The sequence below is a fragment of the Mus musculus genome, chromosome 7, assembly GCF_000001635.26.
Source record: "Mus musculus strain C57BL/6J chromosome 7, GRCm38.p6 C57BL/6J".
Classification (NCBI taxonomy): domain Eukaryota; kingdom Metazoa; phylum Chordata; class Mammalia; order Rodentia; family Muridae; genus Mus; species Mus musculus.
This window is the reverse complement of record NC_000073.6, coordinates 48794362-48816736: the sequence shown is the minus strand read 5'-3', so window position 1 is coordinate 48816736 and position 22375 is coordinate 48794362. Positions and strand designations below refer to the sequence as shown.

Below are 22375 nucleotides of genomic sequence, written 5' to 3'. Positions count from 1 at the left end.
CACTTCTTGTCAGGAAAGGCAAATGAAAAGCACTATGGATAAGTTACAGAGATTAGCCACAGAGCTTCGTGAGTATACATGTTCTTTCACATGCTCATAGTGGAAAACTGGTCTGACAGAAATACAAAATTAGAACCAGGTAAAAAGGAAAGTGCATTCACATGCCATGAGGATTGAATAAATGCTTATGTAACCAATGCTACTAAGAATTTGCCCTTACTATGAAAAACAAAGTATTAACAAGAGAGACTCACAAGACATGATGTGCAAAATGTTCTGAAGTCCAGAGAGCCAGTCTCTGCTAGGGTGACGATATTCTGAAAGACAAACACCTGGCCTTAGGGTGCATTTAACTGGGCAGTGCTATCCACAGTTATGTGCCATTTGCACAGCTTTTATGCCACCTCCAGCTTCGGAAGTAGCCGGAATAGCAATGTGGAATACTCTCAACCCAGTCACTCCATTCTTGAAATAATGTAACTTTTCAAGGTGTTCTTTTAGGCAGTGGCCAAGAAGTCTGACTGCTAAAGATTATTCTTCCATACCCCTTTACCACCTTCTCACAAATGGCAGTTACAGCTTGCTGGGGCAAAGAAAGAAACACAGACACAGACACAGACACACACACACCCGACTCATGAAGGATAAGCACCCAAACGGAAAGCCGCAAGCACAGGCCTCGCTCGCTCGCTCGGCCTTCCAGGACAGGCCTTTGGTGGTGGAAGACAAGGTTCTCCCTAACTTCTAAACTCCAGAAACAGATGCAAAGAGGCCATGTCTCTGGCAATTTCACACATGAGGAGGAAAAGGTACCGCCTCAGCTATTAGGAAGCAGGAACCTGATAAGGTACATTCTCATCACTTGGACATGCAGGCAGGCATTCAAGACTAAAATTGTAATGAAGAGGGAGATCTGACAAGTCTAATAAAACTCAAGTCTAGTAAAGATTGATGAGGGATCACTTTTTACAGAAAATAGGTGTTTCTAAAAAGACTTGTATACAAATGACAAAGTGTAACTGTGTAGAAATCTCATTTTGATGATCTAATCTGCCCACATTTTATGTTGTACCTATTAAGTAGCAGACACTATAGATGCAGCTGTGCCAAAGGCCAGCATGGCTGCATCTCTCAGAAAAACACAACAGAAGAAGACTCACCACTTTCCTCTCTTCCTCCGAAGCCTTAGTGAAGCCTGGATCAGTTGCCCAAGTCTTGTAGAAAAAATAGAGAAAGGCCATGATGCTGAAAATAAAAGCAAAATACAAAGGGCTACCTGCTGTATGTTAAAGCCATGTTAAGGAACACAGCCGATCTCTACTGAGAAAAGCATCATGTGTGAAGCAAGCAAATGTTACCATTGTCCCCATGAACCTCTCTCTCCTGCATCCCACCCCTGACTTCCCTATGTACACACACCACCCAAAGCGTCCCTCTTCCATGTTCTGATCCTACAGAGTCTGCTCCTGGTTAGTCAGTAACTAGTGCTTCATCATTGTTGAAGCCCATTTTAAATACTAAAGAAAACCAGCAACCATTCTGAAAACTGAAAAAAAAAAAAAAACCATCTAAGCCTTCCAAATATAAGTTCTTCAGGTGTAACTGTGGCTTTCCTCAGACCATCCAGAAACACATTCTTTGCTCTTTCTCACAAGACAATTCAAAGAAATGCACTTGGGTCTGAGATTTCAATGCACTTTCCCTGTAAAGTAGATAAATGCTTACATGAGTTTCTTCCTAGACTTTAGTAATCTGCCCTTGTAACTGTTCTAAATTAGAAACTGTCCTCCTGATGGCCAGATGGCGACGAAAATGAATAGAAATCTGCAATTGACAGGGCCGAGGAGGTAGGGGGCATCTCCAGGAAGAGACAGAGACCTGGGATATGGGAGGTACCCAAGAATCAATGGGGGTGACTTTAGCTGTGATTCACAGCACTGGGGATATGGAAACTGGAAAGGTCACTGCCTGTACCCAGGCAGGAACTCCAACGGAGCGATAGGGAAATCAACCCATCCACAAAACTTTCAACCCAGAATGTATCCTATCTATAAGAAATGCAGGGGCTGGGGTGTGTTTTAAGACAACGAGTAAAGTGAGGTGGGGATAAAGCAGACCATGCTGGGGAAAATGAGACCATACCATTATGGTCATGTCTGTATTTCTGAACCTTTTCTATTAAGATAGCAAATTCTTCTGACCTTTTCCTCACAGGTACCAAACTTGCACCATGGTGTGAAACACTGGCAGTCCTCCTTCTTCTGTTTCCTATCTAGGGTTTAGATATAATGTCTATTATGCTTGCAGAAAGGAGTCTAGCAAGGATGTCCTCTGAGAGGCTCCACGCAGCAGCTGACTTAAAGACAGATGCAGATATCCACAGCCAAACAGTGGATGGAGCTTGGGGACTTTTATGGAAGAATAGAAGGAAGATGGCCTTGATGTGCCTGGGTAGGGGATACCCATGCAGCGAGAAGGGGAAGAGGGATGGAGGGAAAGAATGTGGGAGGGGGTGGCTGGGAGGGGAAGTGAGTGGGATGTAAAGTGAGTAAGTAAAAGAAAATACTAATTCATAAAAAACAAACAAACAAACAAAAATAAACCCACTGCCCTCTTTGAACATTATATCCTATTTGGGAAAAGCTGTTAATATGAGTATATTAATTCTGAAAAAGATTATAAGGATTAAAAACTGTCCACTTTAAAATGTTTTTAAAGTGGTACTTTTTAAAGTTACAAAGTACCATTTTGCTCCAGAGAAGAAATGAGTGTGCAGTAATAAGTCAATGAGACAGTAGTAAGCCTGACTTTACCCAATGTAAATACTATTGGCCCAGCACAGTAAGTATTGCCTTACAAGGCGTTACTGAGCTACCTTCTACTAACTTCAGAGGCCATAAAACAGATGCTCAATTCTTACTACTCAAAGTTGGAAACTGAACTTTGAGCTGAATGTCAACACCTGGAAGGCTAAGGCAGGAGGTTTTTGAGTTGAAGCCAACTTGGGGTACAGAGGGAATTCTAGGCTAGTGTGAGCTGCTCTGTGTGGACACACACATTCCTGTACTACTACTAAATCAGAGTAGGACAGCTTTCTTGAAAGCTCAGTCATGAGTCACACCAACTCTCTTCCCTCTTTTGCTCCTTTTCTGGTGTAAGTGAGACCTAGGAGTTTGTGCTGGACTTGAACTCACTGTGGAGCCCAGGTCAGCCTCAAGCTTTCCATTCTCCTACCTCATCTCCCAAGTGCTGGAATCACAGGTCTGTATATCAGCACAGCAAGCTCCTCAGATTATTTGCTATTTGACCTAAAAACTAAGTCTTATCTATAGCTGACTCTGAAATCATATAGGGCTTTACACCTACCTATCTAGCACTTAGACTTAAGTATAGCCAGGACCATAAAGGAAGCACTCAGTGGCTCATCATTTCTTACCAAATCTTAATTGTAGTCATTACTAAGGCTCATTTCTTTCATCCAGTCCTTCTCATAAAATCCAAATACATTACTTACTGCACACATGAAAGAACCTAAGAAAACAATCACTGAGTTGTCCCTAAAACACAAAGTATTATTTATAAATGCCAATTATGTAGTGAGGACTGTATACAGCTCTTTATACATCATAGCATAGTAATTCTTGCAGCTTCCTCAAGAGTTTGGTACTATTGCCCCCTGACAGAAAAACAGACTTGGTGACGTTAAGTAACTTGCCCAATGGCACATTAACATAAAGAAAAGGTCATCTTTGTTAGTGATTATCCCTGCCTATCTTGTGAGAGCCTTGGGTTCAAATCCCTGACAGGAAGGAAAGCCAGCCTTTACACTGGGAGCAGTAGTACATGCCTGTAATTCTAACACTCAGGAGAGTTATCTGAATCTCAGTGAATTTGGGGCCAGCTTGGCCAAAACAGTAAGTTCCAGGGTAGCCAGCACCACAAAGTGAGATCTCATCTGCAACAACGAAATAAGAAAAAGGTCCTGAAATTTAGAACCAAGACAACATGCTTCCAGAGTGTTCTTCACCCTTTTCCCATAAGAGATCACTGGCTATGGGACAGAAGCCCAGGACCAATCCTAATTGGCAGCCTGAGAAAGGCAAGTCTAAATATTTGGGCTATGTCTTTACAGGCAAAACAGCAGCTGACCCACAGGGCAGTTCTAGCAGCATGTAACACTAGCCTTGAGTGAGCTGTGCCATCTACTGGCTTGCATGCCTTCACTCTAGCATGGGAGTTCCTCCTGACACTTAAGATTCTATCTAGCTATGAAAATCAATTTTTCTAACTTAAGTACCAAGCACTTCCTAGTTTACAGTCAAGTGAGAATTTCTGCAAATGAGGTTAATAAATGATGGGATTTTATGTCTTGTTAATTTTTGATTCTGCAAAATCAAAATAATCTGATGTATAAAATCTAGAATAACTGAAGTTGCTTATACTTACCTATAATTTCAAAAATTGTTCAGTGACATAAAAATACCAATCATCCCTTTTCAATACAATGTCCCCTGTCCTAGCTTCTATGAAAACTGAGTCACCTATAAATGATCTGATAGGAACTGTGGTAGCCTTCAGTGGTAATAAGAAAGCTGGTGTTCATTAAAACAACCACCAAATCAGTAATTACAGGACAAAGGTTAGAGATATTTTCTTTTAAGCCCAGTGATATCTATACTACTTATGCTTTCATTTAGGTTAAAGGAAAATAAGCCATATTAGAAACAAAGGTTGGAATTAATTAAACAGTTAAACAGTATTAAAGCAAAAACAGGCACAATGGCTATAGATGTGTGCACTCTGAAAACTCATATGCCATCCTCTTCGTTCCTATGGGAAAGATCCTTATATCTCTCTTATGTATTTCCTCGATAAACACCCTCTTCTTTTCAGAAATACCATTATCAGAAAGAGACGCAGAACATAGAAAGTAAGGCAATAAGCTAAGAAGCATACTTCTTCCCCATCACATTTCTTCTTGTCATATAAGCAAAGCAGTGTTACAACAGCTTCATAGCAAGGACAAAGAAGGAAGTCTGGAAAGCGATGAAGACTGGACATGTGTATGCTGTTACAAATGGATATAATATTTTGTTGTGTTTTGGTTTTTGGAGATAGGGTTTCTCAGTGTAACCATCCCTGGCTATCCTGGACTCGATTTGTAGTCCAGGCTGGCTTAGAACTCCCGGATATCTGCCTGCCTCTGCCTCCTGAGTGCTGGGATTAAAGGTATGTGCCACCATGCCCAGTTGGCATTAATGATTTTTGAAAGTAAAACAAGATATGCATTTCATCTAAGCTTAAAGGATATCAGGAAAGAATAAGATGAACCAAGTCATAAATATCCAAAAAATGGAACTTAGCAGAAAGACTGTCGGTAAGTACACAAGGTTCTTATAGCCAACCAAAAACCTGTAAAGAAAAGGGTAGAGCATGTTAGTGAAGTAAGGCACTGGTATGATTCATGTTAATTCTTCTAATTCTCCAATAACAATGACAGTTACACCAGCAGCAGCTTTCTCCCCTGACTGTCAGTTTATTCTTGCACATGAGAAAACTGTACAATAACCTTCCAAAAGTACACATTCCAGTTCCTCTAAGTTACTAATAACTATTTCATTCGTAGAAACAATATATTTTCAACGAATAGTTTATATTTCTATTGTGACAAATCATATTTTTCATATAATTTTTAAATATACCAAAATATACAAATGTAAATAGAAATTCACCTTCACTTGTAAGCAAGTTTTTGTCAAGAACTGTTTGTGAAACAGCAGGTGTACAGAACCTTAGCACTCTGACTCTGAGCTGGTGTCAGAAGCAGAAAGGACATGAAAATACACAACAGCTAAAAGGACAGTAGTCACCACACACTAACAACCTTACTGCTACAACAAGCAGCCTGAGGATTGCGTAACTGTTCAAAAGGTCAGTACTATAGTTTCAAAAGTAAAACACAGAAATGCCTTCCATATCAAACTCAATATAGTCACCTTATAAACAAATACATTTTACCCAGATACATCTTTTTTTTTAATTAGATATTTTCTTTATTTACATTTCAAATGTTATCCCCTTTCCTAGTTTCCCCTCCGAAAATCCCCTATCCCTCCCCCCCTCGCCCTGCTCCCCAACCCACCCACTCCCATTCCTGGACCTGGCATTCCCCTATATTGGGGCATTTAACTTTCACAGGACCTAGGGTTTCTCCTCCCACTGATGACCGACTAGGCCATCCTCTGCTACATATACAGGTAGAGCCACAAGTTCCACCATGTGTTTTTTTGATTGGTGGTTTAGGAGCTCTGGAGGTACTGGTTAGTTCTTTGATGTTTCTTCTATGGGGCTTCAGACCCCTTCAGCTCCTTGGGTACATTCTCTAGCTCCTTCATTGGGGACTTGTGCTCTGTCCAATGGATGACTGTGAGCATCCACTTCTGTATTTGTAAGGCACTGGCAGAGCCCCTCAGGAGACAGCTATGTCAGGCTCCTGTCAGCAGGCTCTTGTTGGCATCTGCCATAGTGTCTACCCAGATATATCTTAAAATTGCCATCAGAAATGGCTAGTGGTGGATTTTAAAAAAGAGTGGAAAGGAAGGCAAAGGTTGGTAACTAGTACCTATGACAGGAGCATTTAAATTGTTTAGTTCAAAGAAAAAAAATGCATGAGGACCATAGCCATAATTAAGATAAAAGCATATCTAAGAAGAACCAAGGACCTCAACTTGGCACCAGGTACATGCTACAATAGGAAAAAATGGAGTCTGTCTGTGCAAACTCCATGTCTGAACTAAGATTTTATAGGGAAAAGGAGGGCACTTGGTCTAATTAAATGGTTCAATGAATTCCCAATCTATAAGAGCTTGCTATTTGTGACAGGTGTCACATAGCAGTCTGGATCAAGAAGCTTAACAAGAATATGATGTAGGAATTGATCTGCCTGAGTGCTATGTGGGTACACTATAGGAATGAAGGCAGGAGACCAGGTAGGAGGCTTGGCAGGATAAATGTTGGGAGCGAAGGTAAGGGGAAAACCAAGGATGCAAGGGACTCAAGGATGACACCCACACTCATGCGGGGCTGACACCTTGTCAATAAGGCAGGGAAGAGACTGCAATATGAGAGGATTGATTACAAGTACAGACCACACACCAGATACTGTTCTAAGCATTTACACGTATTAGCCATGAACTGGCTATTATTGCAATTATACTCACTTACAGATGAAGAAACTGAGGCACAGAGAGAAAGAACAGCTTGTCTGAGATCAGACTGGTATGTATAAAGGCTAAACCTGGATCCAGGTCGTATGATTCATCAGTATAATCATGCACATTTCTCTGTGTGTTAGCTTTAAAGAAAACTACAATGTATTTACAGTGTCATTACCTCCCCTCATTATAATCAGGCCGCTTTACCGAAAAACAGTCAAATAGAAAAATAACTAGTGTAAAATGAATTTAGAGATAGACGAGGAAGAAAATTGTAAAAAAGTGGGCAAATGCTTCAAGATATAAAATGGTTAGAGAACTCTCTTCATTGCTGACAAACTGAATGATATAATATGTGGCCCACATTATTTACTTTCCATCAATTGTCAGTTCAACCACACTACTGAATTGAACAATTGGCTTTCAGCCCAAAGCTATGCCACCAAACCCTTTCTCCCTACCACCCTGAGGATGCTGTCACATGGTTCAGTAATATTTATGCTTAATGTCAATTTGAAATTCCAGCTGATAGAGAACAGAAGTAGATAGTTACATTGGGAATGCAATAATCAGCTTTGAAATACTAATATACACACCTTGGAAACAAAGATGTCAGAAAAAACAATGCTACTAGAAGACATCCTTTTAAAAGCCAAGAATCTGAATTGAAGTCCAGGATGTATCCAACAGCCCACAGGGTGATCATAGAGAGTATCAGCAGCAGGAAGAGCTATTGAGAAATTAGAGTTTTAGAACTTTTGATTGTACTCATAACAATAGCTAGTTCAGTACAAGAACTACTTTGTAAGTACAGTACAACTTAATGGAACTAATAAATTTTCTTCATATTGCTGTCAAATTTAAAAAATGATTGATTTATATAGTAGAGACAATCTTACAAATTTTGCTTAATATTTTGCATTGTTATTTCCCTCAAAAATGGCATTCTTAAAAGGAAAGTGGTAATAAAAATATTTTCTTTTAGTTAGTATTCTACATCACCATGAATAAAGCAACTAAAGGGACTACCAAAATCAATACAATCCAGACTAAACTGTAGGGTTATAGTAACTGCACCTTGAGCCCCAGCTAGTATGACCCCTCACTAAGAATACCAGAGAAATAGTTCTGAAGGGGCTGAGCATGGTTTGGAACATGTGGACCTGTGAATGGCTATGGACACCCAGGGCAGATCCAGGAGGCAGCCTGCACAATGGGCCTAGTGTTTTGCAAGTCTTGAGAGTAATCTGCACAGAGGTGGGAAAGCAGTAGATGAGGACCTTCCTCAAGATTATGAAGGCAGAAAGAAGCAGGATCTCCAACAACACAAGCAGTCAAAATTAAGAACAAAGGATTCCCAAATGTAACTAAGAAAGAATGATGGGAAAGCCAGGCTGAAAATCTGGGAAAGGTTTCAGAGAAGCAGGGAACAAAGGAGGGGTCTTGGGACTCAGGGGGTCAAAGACTAAAATATTTCTCTAGGTCGCTAGTGCTTCAGCTTGCTTTGACAATGTTAAAGGAATGAAACCCAGAGCCAACAGGCCATGGGTAGTGGTACTGGGCTCTACAAGCATTTTGGTGCTTTGTGTATAAGTCTCTATAAAGCAAGTTAGGTTTTTGAAATAGCAAGGAGGAAAAGTGCTCTTTGCCTTATTTTCCTCCACTTTTACTCATACATCTGGAAGGAGATAATTTCAAATGGCATCAAGTCTTCAAATTGTTTCCAGTTCTAACTTACTGATGTAAAAATAAATTTAGAATCTATAATATAATCACAAAATAGTTTCAGAACAGAGAAATAACTGTAAATCTTGGATATTTAACAGTCTTCTACACGAACCACACTATTTATTTACTGTGTGAGGTGCTATTCTACCCACGGGAGATAATGAACTGAAAGGCTTTCTTTCATGAAGCTGAAATTCCAGTTGAGAAGACAAGCAGAAATGTTACAGGACATAAAAAGCTGGAACATGTGGAGCTTAGCAGGTGTGCTAGCTAGTTCTAGGTCAACTTGACACAACTTGGTTATTTGGGAAGACTGAACCGAAATTGAGAAAAAGCCCTCACTAAATTGGCAGGTGGGGCATTTTTAGAATGGATGATTGATGTGGGAGGGCCCAGACCACTGTGGGAGGTACCCAACCTAGGCAGGAGGTCCAGTATGTCACAGGAAAGGAAGCTGAGCAGGTAAGGGGGACAAGGGATAAAAGCAGCACTCCCACACGGACTCTGCATCAGTCCCTACCTCCACTTTCCTACCCTGATTTCCTGCCCAGACTTCTTTTGAGGAAGGATTGTGAGGTGTAAGTTACAACAATAAACCTCCCCCACCTCAAGTTGCTTTTGGCTATGGTGTTTTATTACAGCAATAGAAACCCTAACTAAGACAGCAGGCAGCTGTCAGGATTTAGCTTTTACTCAGAAGAATGGGAAGATATCTGGGAATTTGAGGTAAATATGACTTACATTTTCAAGTACTCATCTGTTGTACTAACATGGCATTGGAGATGGGTGTGTGTGTGTGTGTGTGTGTGTGTGTGTGTGTGTGTGTGTCAAATTCTATCTATAAATGCTTTCATTTATATGCCTTTGCAGGAGCAACCAGAACCACAGCACTGTGAATATGGAGTAGACAGAGCAGACATTTGGAGTGCTCCTCTTGAGATGCGAAGATGAGTGAAGGTGGGAAGGAAGAGAACAGGCGTTCTGGTTCTATTTCGCCATCTGCAGGTGCCTACAGGATACTTCCTGATGTGCTATACTGCAGTGTCTACCAGACAGGGATTGGCTGAGTTGAATAGGTGACTGAGTTTAGCAATCTAGATGGTCTATGCTGAAGAGAGAAATCTGGGGGATGGCAAGATGCAGTCGCCTCTTAGGGAACTAACTCATAGGTAGAAAAGAAGGTCTAGGACAGAATCTTGGCATACTGAATTCGAAGAAGTTGGGGAGTCCCCTCCCTACTTTACCACAACTGACAATTAAGTACAGCACTTGTGAATTTTTATGTAAAAATCTTGCAACTGCTAATCAGAATTATTCTGAAAGTATAACTATTAATATTACTTGAAAAGACACTATTGTATTTGAAAACAAAAGCATTAATCAACCAAATATCCATTTTGTCAATGTGAATTATATTCACACAACTGTAGCTTAGTTTTCTTAGCCATTTAGGAGAGAAAGCTAAAGTTCCTAAACTTTTCTTTTCAACTGTTTAGCTCACTTTAAATTTGGAACACTATAGTGAGGAATTGCAAAGTTTTAAAAAATGTGATTTTTCAATAGGAAAATAAATCTACATGAAGACTAATGGGGCGGGACTAACATGGCATTTGTGAAGTGATGAGGTCAGGTTCCAGAGACATAGTGACGTAAGACCAGCTAGGACACCAGCATGGATAAATGGGATGACTGACAGCACAACCATGACAGAAAGGTAGGAAGGAAGAGCTACCTAAGCAGATGAGGAGGCTCAGTCAGAGGCTGGCAGGGCAGAAGGCCAGTTTTGATACCTCACATTGCAAACGTCTATGAGATGCTGAACTGTTCTCAAGTAGGTACCACTCTAACAATCAAACCTATTCTATACTTCAATTCATTCCTTAAGTCAATTTGCAAATATCCACCAGGTAACATATAGTTTAGCGCCATCTACCTGAGAAATTAACGTTGAACAACCAGTGAAATGCCCTATTTCTTACTTTGGGCAGTGTGATGCATAGGAAAGATGCTATGAGCAGATCCTCTGCAGCACAAAGTTTAATCTCTAGCCTTCTCTGCTGCCCTAAAGACAAAGGCTAACAACTTCTTCACACACAATACCTCGCATTTGTGCAGCCATCGCCAAAGCCGAAACTGTTTGTTGGCTCTCATCTTGGCCTCTGTTCTTAGCATGTGACTAATGAGCTGGTTTTTACTTTGTAGAGCCATATCAAGAGGTGTTTCTCCCTAAAAAAATAAAGTAAATTATAATAAATAACATATTTTTAAAATATATTACAGGTTTAAAACACTTTTTCACCAGAATCATAGACTCAACATGTTTATTCTAAGAGTAGTTATTATTGTTAATATTTATCTTCTAGTACCTAGCTACCAGTATATTAAATACCCATCTTTTAATTGAAGATACAAAGAATTGAAGAAAAGAATACCGGGTCATACCTTAGCATTTCGGATGTCCAGGCTAGAACCAGCTTCCAAAAGCTTATCAACTGCACTGACATTTCCTGCTGCAACTGCCCAGTGAAGAGGAGTGTTCTGATGTGTTTTATCAACAACACTGAGAGAGGGATTGAACTTTAAAAGAAATCCAGTTGGTTCTGGCCTGTGTCAAAACAGTAACAATATCACAAGGCATTAGTAAGGATGAAGATACAAGAAGAAATTGCAAAGAGAAAATTTAAGATTAGTGTATCGTTAACCAGCAAGTGCTCTGAAGAACTAAGGGATCTCTTCAGAGTTCTAGTCTAGTTATTGACAGGAAAGATCAAAGAAACAAGAAAGATGGTCCTTAAAAATGGCAGCTTACTGTATCCATGATGCAATTTAGATAGTAATACAGGAGATAAGAAAAATTTCTTCATGTTGCTGTTTTATTTAGTGATTAATATTTTAAAAAAACCTGTCTACTTAACCTTAGCCAATATTAAGTGCTGTACAACTAAACACTAAGCATGTCTCACTTAAGCAGGTATGTATCTGACCTCATCCTATAATAGACTCCCATTATGTACCAGCTTCATCAGTGTCTTCAGAGCAGTCAGCAACAGCAGAGAACCTCAAATTCACTGCCATTAGAGAAGTAGGTTTACCATAGAGATCTGTGATTATGAGAACATTTAAATTTGCCACTTCTTCAGGTACAAAAGAGGAATCAGTCACTTAATGAGTATATGCTAAGGAATATGAACTCAGTAAACTTTCAAACTTTTCCGTCAAAGCTACCAAGAGAAAATGTACTCAATGGTGTATTCTAAGTATACCTCCTCACGGCCACGTGGAAAATCTCCAGCATCTCACAGACCAAAGGACTTGCAAATGTATTTACAGAAAGCTCATAGGAACCAAGAAGCAGACTGACGGGATCCAGTAACACTCACCCAATTACTTTGTAAGCCGATAGCATGAGCGGCGTCTGTCCATTGACATCTGTCATATTCACACTCTAGTCAAAAAGGAATCAATTAGCAGAACTGTGAACACAGTATAAAAAGTTGCATTTCTTAGTAGATAAATACTTCCTTAACACCTTCATCTCTGTAACTGTTAAATGGTTTTAATATTACTTAAGTTAAAAAAAGTGCTTTTTTTAACAGGGTGAAAATCCATAGAATGCTACAAAATATTTTAAAGGGAGAATATGAATATAAAGTGTTGTATAATGTGAAAGAAAAATGGAGGGTAGTTGACAATCTCCACTGAAAATGAGAGCTCTTGAAGCCATCTGGCTTAAATCCTGCTGCATGGGCTCACACTAACATCCACTAGTAACAGTGGATTACCTATCTTCAGAGTCACTGCTTCAAATAGTTCAACAAGAAAGAAAAAAAAATCAAAACTCCTTTTATATTTACTGGAAGAGAAGGAAAAAGGGAAGCATATGCTGACAAGGATATAGTCCTTTTACAGACACGGCAAGTGTGAGGTACAACTGTGCTCCGATCATGTGAAAGAACGTAAGTTACTGAGGGTTCTCATGGCCCGGAGAAAGAGAACTCGGGAAGCAGCACAAGGGTCTCCTTTCTCGTACGTTTTAAAAACTGAAGCCCAAGAGGTTATAATTATTCCACTTCACTGCGCTGTCTGAGAGAAAGTGCTTATAGAGGGAAAATAATCAATCCAATGGCATTTGTGCAAACATGTTTCCACACTCATTCCAGACAAGACTGCTAACACACAAACCACCCTGCTGTCAGAGCACACTCCAGCAAGCACAGCTGACAGCAGAACTCCCACTGGTGACAGCCTATAATTTAATCCATGCTCCGAAGAACATCATTTTCGTCGAATTACTCAGAGAACAATAAATGAGATGCTCACATTCAAATTGGCCTCCCATTTGAGCTCAAATAATAATGAAAGCAAACGATGGGTTAATAGTGACCTGACAACCATTTCTCCACTCAAGCAGAAGGAAAATACAGGCTCTGAGGTCAATTGAAAAAACCCTGAAAATTACTGGTATCGTAAGAAAAACTATTACAGGTTTATAAGTTTCAGAACCATTAAGTGATGCTGAGCTAAAATAACCTGTCTTTCTCCCTCTGATGAAGCAAAAAAAAAAAAAAAAAAAAAATCCAGTGTTCAAGAGCTAGGTTGGCTTACTAAGGTTAGTTCCGAGTATCTGGATAGCCATTAACTCCAATTTAAAACTGACGGTAGACCAGGGCCAATAACCCTCCCAATATCTTCAAATTACACTACCCAGAATATAAGGTGCATGACAACACATACCTGTCCCTTTGAGATGAGATACGCTATGATGGGCATGTGCTGAAACAGGACCGCCAGATGGATGCTGCTGAATCCCTCTCCATCAATCAGAGTGGGGTCTGCACCGTGCTGGAGCAATAATATGACCATAGGCAAATGCCCTTGTCTGCGAACAGGAAAATTTCCAATGTGCTTTATTCTGTAGAAGCAGAATTCATGCAGAGAACCAAATAATACCTAGGAAGAAACTACAGAATCCCTCTAAGGCATGAGGGATTCTGGCTGGACAAAATAACGTCTTCTAGTAGAAAGGTATTTTACGTAACTTGACGTTGTACAAGTAACTTCTACTCACTAAAAAAAAATAACTATTTTTATTTATGTATAGGCGTGTATATGTGCCCATATGTGTGCATGCCAGAGGAGGCCAGAAGAGGGTCTCTGCTTCCCTGGAGCAGAAGTTGCGTGCAGGGAGTTGTGAAGCACTTCACAGTGGGTTCGAGAACAGAATGCTGCTCTTCTGCAAGAGCAGCAAGTACTCTTAACCACTGAGCCATTTTGTGAGCCACAAATGTCTTTTACTTAAGTAGTACAACTCAGAATTACATGACCATGCTTGGGGCAAATGATAAACTTGATAACCTCACAATCTAAATTAAACCTTATGCTGCTATAGCATGTAATAGCAATGACTAATGAGAACAATGAAAACCTTAAAATCCTGCCGGCTTCACCCATGGTTTTGAAACTAAAACATGATCATGAGCCAGAAATATTATAGTATAATATTAAGACTATGGATACATTGTAAAAATATTAAGATAGGAGCCATATATATTTATAAACCACATTATTAATAACCATATAGAGCCACACACACACATATATGTGTGTGTATGTATGTGTGTATATATGTATGTATGTATATATATATATATATATATATATATATATATATATATATATATATATATATCTCCAAACATAACTCATTTTCATGGACACTACCATCAGTATCTTGAAGGACAAGAGTGAAGCTTAGGTTCTTCAAAACTCTTGCCGATGGAAACAAGAGTCAGCTCTCTGCCTTGCAGTAACAATTAATTTCACTTGAGTTACAACCTCAGCAAGCAGGGTGGGTTAGGCAGACAGATTTAGACCTTCAGCTTCAGAGGATCAGTGCACCTCACAGCAAAGAAGAAGATACCATAAATGCCATGTTAAGCCAGCCTACTCAAGATTATCCTGCATCAACTTCAAAGGACTTTACCCATTTGATCTTAAGAGACAGAGATATACTTTAAAGAGATTGAGGGATTCAATCTCCTTAAAATGGCACTACACTGAGTTTCCAAATGAGTAGCTAAGGTTGAAGATTGACTTTATAGTTGAACTACTGTATTCATTTATACAAACCAAATAGAGATATTCATTCCAGTTTTAAAACAGAAATTCCAACACATTTGAGTCTGATAATCACACTGGAGCATAAGATCAAACACTAAAACAACTCTTTTAGAAACCCCAAAGCCTCACTTTATTTTCAAAAACAAAAACAAGAACAAAAAACACCCCCCCCCCCCCCCCAGAACGAAAGAAAACAAAAACCCAAAATAACACCCATTCCCCTGCCTGCAGCTGGGGTTATGACATGCTGCCACTAGCCACGTATGTCAAAACTTCCAAAGGCATCTTACCGGATGGCCCAGTGAAGAGGAGTTGAATTTAGGTCACCACCCAACTGATCTATCACAGCACCTTTGGAAATATAAAACCTGTTAAAAGCAATGAAAATGAGACATGAAATTTAAGATTCACATTGAGAAAGAAAAGGCTTTCTTCTATCCTTTCCCTCCCTCACAAGATAAAGTCTCATGTATCCCAGGCTGGCCTCAAACTCACTAGGCAGCCAAAGATGGCCTTAAACTAACTTCTGATCCTCCTGTCTCCACTTCCTGAGTGCTGGGAATGCAGGTGTGCACCACCAGACCCAGTTTTTATTTGGCACTGGGATCCAACCCAGGGCTCCGTTGTCTGATAGGCAAATACTCTACCAACCCAATTTTCTTCACACTATATTATAAAACAGAAATTATACTAATTCTCCTGAAGGGCCCAGATCTATGGAAGTCTCAAAAGGATGTATGACAGCATCTGACAAATCTCTGGTGAAACACTTAATACTATAGTCATAATTATTTTTGCTATAGTTAGTGTTCCCCTATCACCTACAAGCCCAACACATGGAAACTTTCCTGAACATTCTAATGACTATAGCACTCTTAAGTAGCTTCAAAGTGGAAAGAGAAAGGTGAGATTTTATCATTTTTACCATTTCATAATTAGACGTAGCATATGGGAATGAATTCTTAAAATAGTAAAAAGTGGATTTAAAATCATTTTAGAAAAATTAGAAATTATGAATGTTCCATTTTGGGAACAAAGAATATGAGGTACTGTGTATAGTGAACTTATTATGTAATGAAAATAACTTTCTTCTCTAGTTTAGAAAAGTTTATTTCCTTACTTCAAAGATGTGCTTCATGTATCACATTATCTAAAGAATACACAAAAGTTTGTCTGTTGGTATGATGTGTTATAAGATTTTAAACTACTAAATTTTAATTTTTTTAAGCCTTAAAAATTTTACACATATAGTCCTGATTTGAAACATATACATTCAAACCCTTACTACCCACCAGCATTGTACACACTAAATCAGAAGAACTACATAAACCATTATATGCTCATTGCAAATTATATTCCACATTTAACTTTTTTCAAAGTCTAATTCTCTACATATCTACTCCGCCTGATGTTATAACCCAAAATATTTCATTGCTTCTTCTAGACTAAGATGCAACTTCTATCTTGAGAAAGCAATCTTATTCTTTTGTTTTAAACACATCCTCTTTCACTATCCTTTATCTTTATGATGGGTCCGATTTATGACTGGCCTGCTCCGATACCATGGTAACTGATGTGTGGCAAATTCCAAGTTTTAATAGTTGCCTAACCCATACAAAAACAAAAGAGAGTTCTGGAATCATAAAGATCACTACATGTGCACAGATGCGTGCACACACACACACACACACACACACACACACACACACACATCCCATCTTACTTTACAAGTTCCAGCCTGTTGTTAATGGCAGCCCAGTGAAGAAGAGACACATTTTCTCTGTCTGGTTGTCTGACATCATATCCTGCTTCTACCAGCTCTTTACATCGTTCAAAAATTCCATATCTTAAATAAAAAAAAAAGAAAAGCACAATTAGTATATTATAATAATTTTATATGTCAAAATTTCTTCCATTTACCATGATTTTTATTATTATTATTTTTTAATTTGAGTGCAAACAACTTTCTAGTCAACATGGAAATACTAAGCAGGTTCCCCGTGGTATCCTTGGAGTCCTGTACCCTGGAATCCTTCCAGATCCCAACATCTATGCATCTGTTCAAATCCCTTATAAAATAAGGTGTCATTATCTTCCCACATACCTTATGTCATATAGGTTACTTCTACAATACAGATGCCATGTAAATAACTGCCATATTGTATTATATAAGTAATAATGACAGATTTAAAATTCTATGAATGTACAGTACAAGTTTAGGTGCAGTATTTCTGTTTTTATTTTTGCCTTTTTATGTTGTTTTTTCCCATTTGTTTATTTATTTATTCATTTATTCATTCATTCACTTTACATCCCAATATACGTCCCAGTATTCACAGCCCCTCTCCTCCCCCAATTCCTCTTTCCCCTTCTCCTCTGAGAGGGAGGAGGACAACATGTGAATGCTGAGTTCCACAATGGAAAAATTCTTAGACATGGTCTAATTCTAATGCACAAAAGGAACATAGTGCAAAGCCAAACTAAAGCAAGCTCAATGTACTAACTGATGGATTCACTCACATGGAGCCGAAACAACTGTCTTAAGCCTTGATCCTCACACCTGCTCTCCTTCAGTAATTTCATTTGTCTAAAAACATACGGTGTTGGCTCCTGACTACAATCTTATCTCTGAAGCAAACCACACCTAAGCAACTACCTTACAATGTAGGTGAAACCCTAAAAGCAAACTTGGAATGCGATAAATTCAACAAGAAATAGCCAGGATGTTGAGCCAGGCAGGAGGCCTTCCTGGAGAACTGAAACATGGCACACATGCTGTAATTTAAGAAAGGAGGACATTCTGGACAGGAAGAATAGTAGGTACAAAACCTGAGCTGTGAAACACTACATAGATGTTCAGAGCAAAAGAAACAACACAGCAATGGTGAGTGTAATGCAATGGAGAGGGAATGGTAAGGGCAAGACCACACAAGGTGGATGAGACTGAGTTCACCTTCAGTTCAGTGGGAAACCAAGAAAGTCATTAGAGAAGGAAAAGTGCTGAGAATTTGAGTTTTAAGAAAGATTACGTTAGTGGCAATAGGGAAGAAGCAGCTTAGATCAGCATAAGAATAGAATTCAGAGACCATAATGGAGGTGATAACTGTGAATACATATGAGAACATTAAGTGTGAGATGGACAAAAGGAACAGAAAAGGAGAGTCTAGAAGATATTGATTCTGCTGAGTTATTCTTTTAAATGCTTTCATAATTTTAAAAATCATATATTACCAACATACATTTTAACAGAAACTAACTACAACATACATTTTTAGCAGTTTCTCTGAAACTTATTTCTATTTAGAAGGACCTGAAAATTGCAACTTGCTCCTCAGAGGTCAAAACTCAAATCAACTGGCAAAAATGATCTCACTTTTTCACAATTAAATGCAAATATTTTGCCTGATAAACATTTGTATGTCCAAACAATACACGGAAGCTTCTGATAATGGCACATTGTCATAGCTGGACTATCCATCTTTTAAAGGTCACTTTGGACATTTTACTGGGAAAGACTATTCCTTTTATTTGAGAAACATAAGAGAACACATTATTGGTTGCATATAATGTTGTCTCTCTGGTTCTGTCTCCTTTCCAAATACCTATCTAAAGCATCAACATGTGGGTCGTGACCCCTTTGGAGGTTAAACAACTTTTACAGGGTGTGGGGTGATGGGCTGTGAGAGGAAGCCTGGTAAGGTTGAGCTAAGGTTTGAAGCCCGCGGGACCCTGGAAGGTTGGTAGGAGCTTTGCCTGCTCCCAGAACCAGGACCCTGTAAACCCGTAGCCACAGCCCCCCACAACCACCAGGTTTGTGGCTGTCAGACACATAAGGGCAGCACTCTAAGCTCTCCCACATGTAGATAAGATATCCTCAAGTTCTCAGACCAAGCCAATAGGAAGCACCTTTTGTTAGACCCTGACCCACCCCAAAACTGTATATAAGGATCCTCTCTAGAAGAAATAAAGGTGTGTGAGACCTACTCCGTTGTCTGAGAGCCTTTGTCATAAGAGCTGCAACACCACTGCCAGGGAAGAGACCTGCTCTCCCAAAAATGCCACCAGAAGCTCCACTAGAAGCTTCCCCGTACCCCTCGCTGGCTAGTCAGCCTCTGGCTGGCTCAGCCCGGCCAGACTCAGCGCAGATCTACCAGTGTAGCATCCTGGAGCAACAGAAGCGATGGCAGCAGCGGAGGTGGAGGCAGCTGCAGCAGCAGAGGCAGTGGAGGCAATTCCTCCAATTCCCCCTCCCTGCTCGCATTCTCCCCCCTTCGTCTGAACCCCTGAAAGCCTCCAGTACACAGGCCCACAGCAGGGGTCACTTAGGACCATCAGAAAACACAGACATTTATATGACAACTCATAACAGTAGCAAAATTACAGTTATGAAATAGCAATGAAAATAATTTTATGGCTAGGGTCACTAGAACATGAGTAATTGTATTAAAGGGTTGCAGCATTTGAAGGTTGAGAACCAATGGTCTAAAAATATCTCCACAAACACTTGAGAAGGTCTAAGACCATCAAAGGACCATCAAAGATGAGTTCTTACTGCGCTTCCCTGTGAAGGCGGATGACGGCTAGCATTCGGCACAACAGAGCTTACCTGATGACAGAGACATTACAATGTTCCCATTCTGATTAAAGCCAACATTCCCCTTAAGAATACTCTCATCTTCAGAGCAATACAAACTATCAAATAATATTCACCCAAAGCAGTAGACCCAGGGTCTTTAAACTAACTTTATATAAATTGGAAATCAGAATAACCCATTCCGGTAACTGTCAATATATGAACATTGAACATGAACATTAGTTAGTGTTAAAGCCAAACAGGGTTTTAACAGGAATGATACCAAGATAGACAGGCAATCCTAATTCGTTTATGTTGATTAATGAGTGTGACTTACATTAAATGGGCATTATAATGTCTATACTTGATTTCTAAAATATAAATTACTACTTAGTCATGTCTGATAAACAACATATTTCAAAATATGCTCAAAAGCAAGAGGTGAGATGGTCCCTGAACTGAACAGGCTCCATGAAGATGGCCCTGGCATCACTGACAACGTGGATATCCACATAATGGTCACAGTAAGTAGAAAAATTTTAAATTCATTTCTATTTTCAGCACAAGAAACAGACCTATTAGAATATACTTCTACCCACCTGTTCTGTGGTGCCAGCAAACAAAAATGCAGGAAATATATAATAATTAATGATTAAATCCATAAATGTGAGCTGCTATTTCCCATTCCACTTCTGTATTAGGTTGTAACACACTTTAAATTCAAATTAGAGACTAGTTTTAATCTTGTTTCAAATCATTCATTTGTTCAGTAAACATTTTACCAGGCAGCAAATTTTATTTGACAAAACTATGCAAAAGGCCTGGGGCTTCAAAGATAAAGAAGATAAGTTCTGCTGAAAACTTAATGGAAGTGCCCGATACATGAACAGTCAAGGTATACCACACTAAGTACTCTGATGCTGTAATGGCAAATGCATTTGGCACTGGTATGGAGCTGTTTGGATATAAAGTGCCCATAGAGTGCTATCAACTGCATACCCATTATCATAAGTAAAGAGACTCTAAGGATAAGACAGAGCATCCAGTAGACTCACTGTGTAGCTTTGACAATGTCACAGTTACTCGAGTCCTCTATAAGAGGAAGAATTTCTTTTGCTTTTGCAAGTTCTTTGTTTTCATGTACACAGATGCCGTGTCGCCCAAATCCTGGAACGTGGGAGCCATGGCTGTGATTCCTGCACTGAAGAGTAAGAGCAGTTGATAAAGCATGTAGAAGAATTAATATCATCATTCAATCATGTAATGAAGCATTTTATACCATTAACAATACCTATGTTAACAAATCAAATTGCTTTAATCCCTTACAGGAGTGTCTTAATGAAGATTTTACCTTCAAAGATGCTTAAAATGAGAAAAATCCAAATTATAAATGTCATAAAACAGGTCATCTGACAAGGCACACATGTGCCTTGGTAGCTGCAGTAGTAGAGGGTCATGGATACTGACACTGAAGGAGCATTACCAGGATCTTGTTTTCAGAGTCGTGGCTGCACACCCTAAAAAGTCTTCTCACTTCCTAATGATCAAGCTCTTGCAATTTCCTTTCCCTTTGAAGATGGAAATCCCAGAGGCAAGGAATATGACAAAGGTGGTGGAACAATGTAGTCTACGACAGGGTGAATAAGACTGTCTTAGCAGCAGCTCCTATTGGTTTTGCAAAAGCAGGCTGCTATGAAACAAAAGGGACCGCAAAAAACCCAGGTGGCAAGGACTGAGAGTAGCTTCTAGAAGTGAAAGTGACAGACATCAAGAAAATGAAAATGTGTATCAAGCAACCGCAGAGAGTTTAACTGCATTACTAACCACACAAGCTTGAGAAAGAAATCTAAGTTACATAAGGGAACACATCTTAGCCATGACACCAGCTTGTGAGACCCTGAGCAAAGGATCTAGGCAAGCTGTGTTTGGATTTCTGACAAGCAGAAACACTGAGCTAATAAACAAGAACTCTGTATGGTCATTTGTCATGCAGCAACAGCCAGTATAGAAGTGACCAGGTTGATGTAAAATGACCCAACATTATCATAACTTATTTATGTGGCCCACCATCAACTTATTTATGTGGCCACTTACTTGGATCTTCCTAGCTTGGGACTACTAACAGTACTTCTGTGCACACTTTTGTATATGTTTCTTGAGTATTCATGCATAAACAATTCTTAATAATATGTAATCAGTTTAACTGTCTGGCATTTAAGGTATGCTAAGCACATCTTAAAATGGCCACATCAATTAAGCTTTCCAGAGCAGGGCCTGGAAACTTTCATGGCTCTCATCCTCACAAACTGTTGGTATCATCAAACTCTGCTTGCTGTTGCTTTATGGGACTTCTAGTTTGTCTTAGATGGCAGCACTTAAATACCTGAGTGCAAGTTCTTTTCTCAGCTATTTATAAAATAAGGTAGGGCCTTCTACTTTAGTGTACAATACAATAACCAGGATTAGGTCTCACCACTGACTATCCTATTTTAAAGAAGACCTAGAAAACTGGATAAAACACCTGAAATAAACTATTTTAACTATGAATAACAGGAAAGTATCCAAGAAATGAGAACTTAAGAAACTTAAAGTTTGTTTTTGAGAGAAGGGGGGGTGCAGAGGGAGAGGGAGCACACATGAATGAATGAAAGGGCATGGAACTGGGTAGGTGAGGAGACTGAATTGATCTGGGAGGGATTGAGACAAGGAAAGAAAGCCATGATCAGAACACAGTGTGTGA

The 22375-nt window shown here is 39.4% G+C and overlaps 1 protein-coding gene across 4 annotated transcripts in view; it reads right to left on the bottom strand.

The window, feature by feature from the left end:
* Positions 1-22375, bottom strand: part of Zdhhc13 (zinc finger, DHHC domain containing 13) — a 38443-nt gene that overhangs the window by 10704 nt on the left and 5364 nt on the right. The window contains exons 2-12 of one of the 4 annotated variants that reach the window (XM_006540896.4): positions 20691-20831; positions 16786-16908; positions 15353-15430; positions 13677-13821; positions 12323-12387; positions 11385-11547; positions 11043-11168; positions 7811-7944; positions 5312-5412; positions 1161-1285; positions 255-317 (exon numbers count right to left, since the gene is read on the bottom strand). In XM_006540896.4, the coding sequence (XP_006540959.1) occupies positions 255-317; positions 1161-1285; positions 5312-5412; positions 7811-7944; positions 11043-11168; positions 11385-11547; positions 12323-12387; positions 13677-13805 (906 nt within the window). In that variant the 5' untranslated portion in view covers positions 13806-13821; positions 15353-15430; positions 16786-16908; positions 20691-20831. Of the gene's footprint in view, positions 1-254; positions 318-1160; positions 1286-5311; positions 5413-7810; positions 7945-11042; positions 11169-11384; positions 11548-12322; positions 12388-13676; positions 13822-15352; positions 15431-16785; positions 16909-20690; positions 20837-22375 lie in introns of all 4 variants that reach the window. The other 3 variants (XM_030242580.1, NM_028031.3, XM_006540898.4) reach the window with 3 other exon arrangements.